The sequence below is a fragment of the Engraulis encrasicolus genome, chromosome 8 (assembly GCF_034702125.1).
Source record: "Engraulis encrasicolus isolate BLACKSEA-1 chromosome 8, IST_EnEncr_1.0, whole genome shotgun sequence".
Lineage (NCBI taxonomy): Eukaryota > Metazoa > Chordata > Actinopteri > Clupeiformes > Engraulidae > Engraulis > Engraulis encrasicolus.
The window spans coordinates 53,926,642-53,936,641 of record NC_085864.1 but is presented as its reverse complement, the minus strand read 5'-3'; the positions used below and the strand labels follow the sequence as shown (position 1 = coordinate 53,936,641).

At 47.6% G+C, this 10,000-nt stretch overlaps 1 protein-coding gene across 1 annotated transcript in view; it reads left to right on the top strand.

Annotated features, from left to right (window-relative positions):
* The window catches only part of LOC134454001 (protocadherin Fat 3-like), a 105,385-nt gene that overhangs the window by 7,247 nt on the left and 88,138 nt on the right, over positions 1 to 10,000 (top strand). Inside the window, exons 9-14 of the mRNA XM_063204743.1 lie at positions 1,068 to 1,231; positions 2,051 to 2,807; positions 6,140 to 6,442; positions 6,898 to 7,119; positions 8,981 to 9,223; positions 9,634 to 9,855. Of these exons, the coding sequence (XP_063060813.1) occupies positions 1,068 to 1,231; positions 2,051 to 2,807; positions 6,140 to 6,442; positions 6,898 to 7,119; positions 8,981 to 9,223; positions 9,634 to 9,855 (1,911 nt within the window). The remainder of the gene's footprint in view (positions 1 to 1,067; positions 1,232 to 2,050; positions 2,808 to 6,139; positions 6,443 to 6,897; positions 7,120 to 8,980; positions 9,224 to 9,633; positions 9,856 to 10,000) is intronic.

The following is a 10,000-nucleotide window of genomic DNA, read 5'->3' as shown; positions in this document are numbered from 1 at the left end:
GCAAGGGGGCAGCCCTCAGTGGCGCCCCATGGGGAGCAGTGCGGTGGGACGGTACCATGCTCAGGGTACCTCAGTCATGGAGGAGGATGGGGGAGAGCACTGGTTGATTACTCCCCCCACCAACCTGGCGGGTCAGGAGTCGAACTGGCAACCTCTGGGATGCAAATCTGACGCCCTAACCGCTCACCCATGACTGCCCATAATAGCATCTGGCAGCCAGAGTTTAATAAAGGCTTTTAAACTTTAGGGAGTGCCTCATAAATGGCTTTCATCACTATTAGAGTGGATCTACCACATTAGATACAGTGTAATAACCTGTGTAAGAATATTTACTACCATGTAATACCACTAATGTGGTAAAGTGATACCAATTGCTTTTATCTTTTCATGGCAGTTTGACGTTTTTTTGATGAACACCCTTTTTTACTGCATGGATACATGACCCAGTGAAGCATCCCCCTCTATTTTCTTGGATATATAAATAACATTTAAGAAAAATGCAAAATATGCAAGATTATAGCCATAAGATTATAGCCATAAGGCCATCTTTTGTCCCTTGACAGGTCATATGGCCCATTTAAAAAGAAATACAAACAAGCATTGCACAAATTATGAAAATAAACAAGTGTAAAATAGTGTACACATTTTAAAATAAATAACACAAAAATCAGTTAAAAAGAACAACTAGTATTACAGACTATGTAGAGTTATGTTGACACGTGATTATCCAGTATCCATGATTTCTAAGTGTTTACTAAATACTGTAATTGTGCTGGGAATTGTGGTCCAGGTGTGGGAAGCTCTGTATATGAATACAGCCTGACTAAAGGCGCTCTTTCTAAATGGGACCGAGCAGTCACCCCCTGGAATACAATTCCCTGCTTGTGCTTTTCGTGCTTTTCCTTATATTTAACATTGTTACCCCAGTCCAATAATCTATGTTTTTTCAATATATGATGATGATGGTATGTTCTGGGCTTTCTGTCTAGAATTTTCAGTGCTTGTTTGTGTAATGTTGTAATGGCAGGTAGTTAAACAGCAAGACATTTTTGACATGCCGGTTCCAGGTGACGGTTGCCGTGACGCTGTTGGATGAAAATGACCACGCCCCCGTCTTCAGCCGGCTCTCCTATGAGGCGGTCGTCAACGAGAGCGTTGCCATAGGAACCACAGTGCTGTTGTTAAGCGCCAGCGATGACGACCAGGGGGAGAATGGATACATCACATACAGGTCAGAATATTACGATTATTATCACTATTATCAGTATTATTATTATTAGAGATGCACCGGATCCGGATCTGTTTCCGGATCTGGATCCGGATAATAGGGTTTTTCACAGGATCCGGATCCGGCAGGATCTTAAGCAGTGGATCTGGTATCCGGCATATTAGCTAAAAATCAGGATCTGGTGCATCTCTAACCTTGGCTTTTCAGTCAGTCTTTCACAACCTCAATCGCTGCATGGAGTGAAAGCCCTTTGGAAGCGTCCGTTGCAGGCAGTGTGGCAGTAAGCCAATGAGTCTAAAAAATAGTTTGAGCCAACACAATAAAAAGGGCCCACGTGTGCGAGTAGACTATATGTTTCAACCCTTTTGTAGGATCCGGTATCTTGAGCAGTGGATCCGGTATCTGGCAGGATCCTAAAAATCAGGATCCGGTGCATCTCTAATTATTATTATTATTATTATTATTATTATTATTATTATTACCTCCACCAAGGAGGTTATGTTTTCGGTCGCGTTGGTTTGCTTGTCTGTCTGTCAACAGGATAACTCGAAACGTTATGAACGGATTTTGATGAAAGTTTGTGGAGCTGCTGGAAGTGAGAAAAGGAACAAGAGATTTAATTCTGGTGGTGATCTGGATCACAATCTGGAACCAGGACTTTTTAAAAGATTCTTAACCATTGCGGGATAGGGCGAATTTTGACATTTCAGTTTTAAACTCAAACGTTCTATCAAACAGCTTCCTTGGCCGAGGTCTACACTCTCTGAGTTCATTTCTAGTTATTATTATTATTCTTATATTATTGTTGATGTTGTTTTCCAGCCTGGAGGCAGGGCCTGGCCAGGGGGCGGTGCCCTTTGCCATCAATCAGTTCTCGGGTGCCGTGACGACGTCGGGGAGGTTGGACTTCGAGCGTCAGTCTGAGTTCCGTCTGGCGGCGAGAGCGTCTGATTGGGGTTTCCCCGAGCGAAGAGAGGCGAGGGCCACCGTACGCATCACCGTGCTAAACACCAATGACGAGCCGCCTGTGTGGGGTAGGCGGGGCTGCAGCCTCGTAGTCCCGCCCCTGTGGCCCATAGACACGCCCCTTGTGACGCTAAGCGCCCTGGACCCTGACGACCGACACACGCCAATCAAATACAGCATCGTCCAATCGGATGAGGGCACGGCAGGCCTCTTCCTGTTACAGCCCGACACGGGACTCCTCCTACTGACACGCCCCTTAGCAACAGGCCACACCTACACCCTCCGCATCACCGCTACCGACGGCGACCACGCCTCCGACCCCATGACCCTCAACGTCACCGTAGCAACGAACCCTGCCACCCCAGACACGCCTACTCTCAGTTGCCAGGAGACGCAGCTGGCCCAGCGATTGGCCGAGAAGCTGTCTCGCGGGCAACACAGGCAGGAAGTGGAAGAGGAGGGGCTACGGGGCATCTCAGCCAACCAGGCGGCAGGGGAGGGGCTTATGGACCTCTTCTCAGCCAATAGGCACGCGCCTCGCTTCCTGGACGTCCCGGAAACCATCTGGGTCCCCGAAGACACACCTGTGGGGACACGAATACTGCAGCTACAGGTACACACACACACACACACACACACGTGTGGGGAAACACATAGCCTACTTATGGCGCAGAGCCCTGCACACACACACACACACACACACACACACACACACACACACACACACACACACACACACACACACACACACACACACACACACACACACACACACACACACACACACACACAGGCACGCTTGTGCATAGTGGCTTTGCAAGTTCACTTGTGCTCCACAATGCCATGTGGTCAGGTTTAGGGGTGATTTTGGTCTGGGCACAATTCGCCTCTCTGCAGCTGCACTCCCAAAACGGTAACTGACCAATCATAGCATTAGCAACGGCTGCTAAATCTGGGACCTCAGTCAAACAGGACATTTTGATTTGCCTACTCGTGAAGATAAAATAAAACCTTGTGCCCATGGCGTCTGTAAATCCGACAGCCGATTTCCAAAAAGGATGGAGGGAGGGGTTACGTTGTATTCCTTCCCGAAAAACAAAGTGAAAAATGCAAGCAGTGGATTAAGCAATATGGACGACCCCACCACCAGTTGAAAGTTAGCGGCAACAGTCACAATCACGTGGATTGAATGCAACAAATGTGACACTCACACAGATTTAATGCAACAAATGTGACAATCACACGGATTTAATGCAACAAATGTGACAATCACATGGATTTAATGTTACAAATGTGATAATCACACTGATTTAATGCAACATGTGTGATAAACGTGACTCACCCTGCTGTACACGAGAATTGTCCTGACAAGAAACTACAAAGTCATGAGGCCTCTTTCATTGGGACCGGTAGGCTTTACCCTGACCTCATTTTACTGGCTACAAACACGGCTTGTAATGTCATGGATGTAGCCTTCATACGCTTTGTCTGCTTCAATCTGAGATCTGTCCTTTTACACAGAAATTTCTACTGAAATCTTTTGCCAAATTTGATATCGACAGGGGTGAAAACATGTTCGCCTTCCATTCATTTCAATGCCGAGAACCTTGAGGATGAGCGTGATTGACTGACATAGCAACCGTTGCTAAGGTGGGAGGCGTTTGCGGAACGGTGAATTTCGCCACAATTTCACCACTTCCCTTGCTTGATCTAACCTGATGGAACTGAACAGTCTGATGTGAAACCAACACTGTTGGGAAAGTTACTCAAAAACTGTAATGCACTACTTATTACATGTTACTGTCATTTAAAAGTAATGCCTTACATTACAACATTACTTTTTTTGAAAAGTAAGGCATTACACTACTTTTGCATTACTTTTAGTTACTTCAGCCAAAATGACTGGAAATAAGGATTTGGCAATCTACAGTGCAAATCTATGAGGTGGCATGACTTTCACCTGCCATCCACAAGTCGTTTTGGAAGCCTGCAGACTGAAAACCAACATTTTCAGGAATTGCATCTTACCCCACATACAATATTGATTCACCAATGCAATGATTAATCCTTTTCTCTTCTTACCACACCTTACCATGCACACCAGCGCCGTTTAAAAAAAAAATCTATTACGGACGCATGCAGCACAGGCTCCGTTGCACTTGGCTGAAACATAAAGCCACCTCACTGCACTACGAGTTTACAGTGATAGGCTACAGAGTGATGCAACGACAGCAAGCATTTTCAATTTCACTACTTAGACAGGCGAACATATAATATTTTATTTCAAATGGATTTATTTCAATTTTAGCGATGTTGAGTTGAACAAAAGTGAGGGGGGTGCAACGTACTCATCCCCCCGTCGGATACCCTGCCGTGTCCCTGTCTCGTGAGAATGGGATGCATCCCCTCCTTTCCTGACTAATTTGGTGGTGCTATGGCACCTCTTCAAATCGTCAAATTGTTTGTAGGCTACTGTTTTTCGACGTGGAACGCGGTTTGGGTTTCAAGTAGGCCTACAGTGTTCTTGGCGTCCTTATTTTCAATTAAGTCAAAGTAGTGGGCATATACCCATCTTGAAAACGAGCAAGCTGGATCTTCTGGATCGGTCATCCTTTGTCAGCCTGCCATTTCGAGAGACGAAGCGTGAAAGAGGAAGCAATGTTCTGCGAGGAACTTTAAAATCTCTGCGCGGATGTATAGGCTATCAGATGCAATAGCTGATCTCGCGGTGATACGCGAACATTGTATAGAAAACAAAATACCCACACAAAATGTAGGTGAAAAAATGCGTTGTAATGTGCAAGATACTTGCATTGTAACGAGGACATATTACCGATTTTTTCCTCTGTAATCAGTTACATTACTGAGTTACTCAAAAATGTAATGCATTACAGTAATTAGTTACTTTTGTAACTCGTTACTCCCAACACTGGAAACCAAATATCCCTATGGGACAATAAAGAATCTAATCTCGTTTCGTTGTTCTTGGCAAAAGTAAAATCAGCAGAAAAGTTGCGATACTGACATGTTCGGGTCAGGGCACAGCAGAGCATTTTCCCGTTTAGCAACATAATGAAAAGGAAGAAAGGAGTCGCACACTGGAGCTGAATGCAGAATCATCAGTGTTCCCAGTTTTTCCTTGTTTAATACAGTTTTTGATTTTGCATTCAGCTCCAGTGTGCGACTCTTTTCTTCCTTTTCATTATACTGCTCTTGGAATTACGCACCGAGCGATACGCTCAGGATAAGACATTGGCGCGGACGCCTTCCCCACCATTACTATTCCGGTTTCCGGTCCAGACATTCGCCAGCACGGTGGGAGAGCTGCTCAAACCTTGACACACGCTTGACAAAAGTGCTTTGCCAAAGCATCTGACGATGGTCTTTTATTTTATATTATTATATGGTGTGACGTCATCGGTCGAATGCTCCATTCATTTCAATGGGGCTCCCCAACGTTCGCACGTCTGTTATTTTTCGATAACGGACGGGTTGGTCTATATCAGACTGCTGTCAATGGCAACAAGACTTTTCACTGCTAAAGCGACTTTTCAACAAGACTCTAATCAGCTGCTGTGATAGACAACACCTGTTGTCCTGGCTACCTAGCTGTTGCCTAGCGGTGTTTCACAACGGCACTGTTTTGTTTTTGCGCAGCAACAATCTTTTGACATTAAAAACTATAATAGACTTAACATTAAATAGGTCTAAAGAAATGTCCCCGCCATGTGTGAATCATTTAAGTATATCCATATAATAAGCGGGTTAACTTTCGGCGAGTCGGTCGCTTTGTGGAATAGCAGCACTTCACGCTCCGCGTCGGGGTCTAAAGATTCTCTCTGTCGTGCTGCTATTCCACGGTAGCGACCTTCTCGCCGAACGTTAACCCTTACGTGTGTGTGTGTGTGAGTGTGTGTGTGTGTGTGTGTGTGCGTGTGTGTGCAGGTCTCTGATGAAGACGCGGGTCTCGGCGGTCAGCTCTTGTATTCCATCGCCGGGGGCAACACGGACGGCTGCCTGACGGTGGGCATGCGCAGCGGTGACATCACAGTTTTCCGACCAATGGACCGCGAGCGCAGGCCGCATTACCATGTCAACGTGACGGTGTACGACCAGGGCTCGCCCCGGCGTGGTGCTTGGACCCTCATCGCCGTGGTTGTCACGGATACCAACGACAACACACCGCACTTCCTCAACACACACACCTACCACACACACGTGGCGGAGAATGCAGCTATGGGAACTCAGGTACACACACACACATACACATACACACACACGCACACACACACACACACACACACACACACACACACACACACACACACACACACACACACACACGTCTCTGTTGCGGATGATGACACTGGTCTAAAAGCTGCAATTCAGTGCTCCCTTCACAGTGAGGCCTGTAACTGTGGGTATTAATCTGCATCTGTGTGTGTGTGTGTGTGTGTGTGTGTGTGTGTGTGTGTGTGTGTGTGTGTGTGTGTTAATATGTGTGTGTGTGTGTGTGTGTGTGTGTGTGTGTGTGTGTGTGTGTGTGTGTGTGTGTGTGTGTGTTAATGTGTGTGTGTGTGTGTGTGTGTGTAGGTGTTTCATGTGTCTGCTGTGGATCCTGACGAGGGTCTGAACGCCGCAGTTGGTGTATTAATCTGTGTGTATGTGTGTGTGTGTGTGTGTGTGTGTGTGTGTGTGTGTAGGTGTTTCAGGTGTCTGCTGTGGATGCTGACGAGGGTCTAAATGCCGCAGTTCAGTACTCCCTCCTCAGTGAGGCGCCGTTCGCCATCAACTCCTCGACGGGACTCATCTTCGTGATTGGCCAGCTGGATCGCGAAGCCACGCCCACCTACTACCTGCGCGTGGAGGCACGAGACTCCGCCCCCGAGCGCCAAGCACAACGAGTCGCCACGGCAAGGGTGGAGGTAATGCGTCTTAACCCATTTTATGCCTATAAGGCAGTGTTTCCCAACCAGGGGTACGTGTACCACTAGGGGTACGCGAGCACACTGCAGGGGGTACGTGGGAAAATGTAATAATCACAAATATATGGAGAATAGTCACATTGGGATAGAGGAACAGAGCCTGAATGAGGGCGAGGGGGTACATGTCATATGAAAAAGTTGCTAAGGGGGTACGCAAGACAAAAAAGGTTGGGAAGCACTGCTATAATGCACCTGCAAGAAGCAGCTGCTGAATGCCTAAGCCCAGGGATGTCAAACCATTTTTTTTCGGCCTCAGATGTGTATTACAGTTGGCTCACATACACCATTAATGTATCTTGCCTAATAGCGTAACATTACTTGGACATGAAATTTGCTGTGTCACAGGATGTGCAGACACATTTGAACTAACAAATATGATGGGAAAGAGTGCATTTGAAATTTAACTATGAGTATGAAGTGCATGCATGCACAATATTAATCCATTTTTAAAAATAGTTGTTGAGTTCGGCCCGCGAAAGGGATTATCTGGAGTACAAGCATATTGGGCTGTTTGGGAAGAAACAACAAAAATCACATCAATTGGATGTATTTTGAAAAAGTCCTCTCCTCTCGTCTCTTCTCTTCTCTTCTCTTCTCTTCTCTTCTCTTCTCTTCTCATCTCCTCTCATCTCATCTCATCTCATCTCATCTCATCTCATCTCATCTCATCTCATCTCCTCTCCTCTCCTCTCCTCTCCTCTCTTCTCCTCTCCTCTTTTCTCCTCTCCTCTCCTCTCCTCTCCTCTCCTCTCCTCTCCTCTCTTCTCTCTTCTCTTCTCTTCTCTTCTCTTCTCTTCTCTTCTCTTCTCTTCTCTTCTCTCCTCTCCTCTCCTCTCCTCTCCTCTCCTCCCTTCTTCTCTTCTCCTCTCTTCTCCTCTCTTTTCCTCTCTTCTCCTCTCCTCTCCTCTCCTCTCACCTCCTCTCCTCTCCTCTCACCTCCTCTCCTCTCCTCCCCTCTCCTCTCATCTCATCTCCTCTCCTCTCTTCTCTTCTCCTCTCTTCTCCTCTCCTCTCCTCTCCTCTCCTCTCATCTCATCTCATCTCCTCTCCTCTCTTCTCTTCTCTTCTCTCCTTATCTTCTTCTCTCCTCCTCTCTCCTCTCCTCTCCTCCTCTCTTCTCTCCTCTCCTCATCCCTCTCTTCTCTTCCCTCCTCTCCTCTCCTCTCGTCTCCTCTTCTCTCGTCTCCTCTCGTCTCCTCTTCTCTCCTCTCCTCTCGTCTCCTCTTCTCTCACGTCCTCTCCTCTCCTCTCCTCTCCTCTCCTCTCCCCACCTCTCTCCTCCTCTCCTCTCCTCTCCTCTCTTCTCCTCTTCTCTTCTCTTCTCTTCTCTTCTCTTCTCTTCTCTTCTCTTCTCTTCTCTTCTCTTCTCTTCTCTTCTCTCCTATTCTCTTCTCTTCTCTCCTCTCTTCTCTTCTCCCCTCTCCTGTCCTGTCTTCTCCTCTCCTCTACTGTCCTCTCATCTCCTCTCCTCTCTCCTCTCCCCTATTCTCCTCTCCTCTCTTCTCTCCTTTTCCATGCTCTTCTCCTCTCTTCTCTTCTCTTCTCTTCTCTTCTCTTCTCTTCTCTTCTCTTCTCTTCTCCTTTCCTCTTCTCTTCTCTTCTCTCTTCTCCTTTCCTCTTCTCTTCTCTCCCCTCTCCTGTCCTGTCATCTCCTTTCCTCTCCCCTATTTTCCTCATCTCTTCTCTCCCTTTTCTCCTCTCCTCTTCCCTTCTGTGTGTGTGTGTGTGTGTGTGTGTGTGTGTGTGTGTGTGTGTGTGTGTGTGTGTGTGTGTGTGTGTGTGTGTGTGTGTCTCCCTGTAGGTGACTGTAACGGATGTGAATGACGTGGCCCCGGTGCTGGTTCCTCCCCGTGTGCGTGTGCGCGTGCCTGAGGACCTGCCACTAGGGGCGCTAGTGAGCTGGCCGCACGCCACCGACCCGGACGAGGGAGCGGGAAGCCAGCTGACCTTCGACCTCTCCAGCGATCACAACGACACCTTCACCATCGACACACACACGGGCGCCGTGAGGCTAAACACACCGCTCGACTACGAGACGCAGCAGGTTAACACACACACACACACACATACACTCACACAGCGAGACACGCCTACACACACACACACACACACACACACACACACACACACACACACACACACACACACAGCAAGGCAGTACGCATACACACACCACTCGACACACACACACACACACACACACACACACACACACACACACACACACACACACACACACACACACACACACACACACACACACACACACACACACATACATACACATTCCTAGACACACACACCCACACATACACACACACACTAGGCATTCCGGAGTTGCTGGTTTGTGTTTACTGTGTCACCGGTTGATGTTTACTGTATATATTAATGTGTGTGTGTGTGTGTGTGTTTGTGTGTGTGTGTGTGTGTGTGTGTGTGTGTGTGTGTTTGCAGGTCTACAACATCACCATCCGTGTGTGTGACGGAGGTGTTCCGGTCTCCTTGGTAACGGAGGGCTGGCTGGAGGTGGAGGTGTTGGATGTGGATGAGAACCGATTCGCTCCCGAGTTCCCAGCCATCGCCCTCATTGGTCAAGTGGCAGAGGGGGGCGGGCCGGGGGGTGTGTCCGTCATGAAGGTGACGGCGCGCGATGACGACACCGGACGAGACGGACAGGTGACACACACACGCAGACATTCATACATGCAGGAATACACATACACTAATATACACACACTAACCGCACAAATGCACCTAGCGCAACAAGAGCGAGGCGAGCGACGGAAGTAATTGACTTTGTATTGAGTCGCGCGACAAAAGC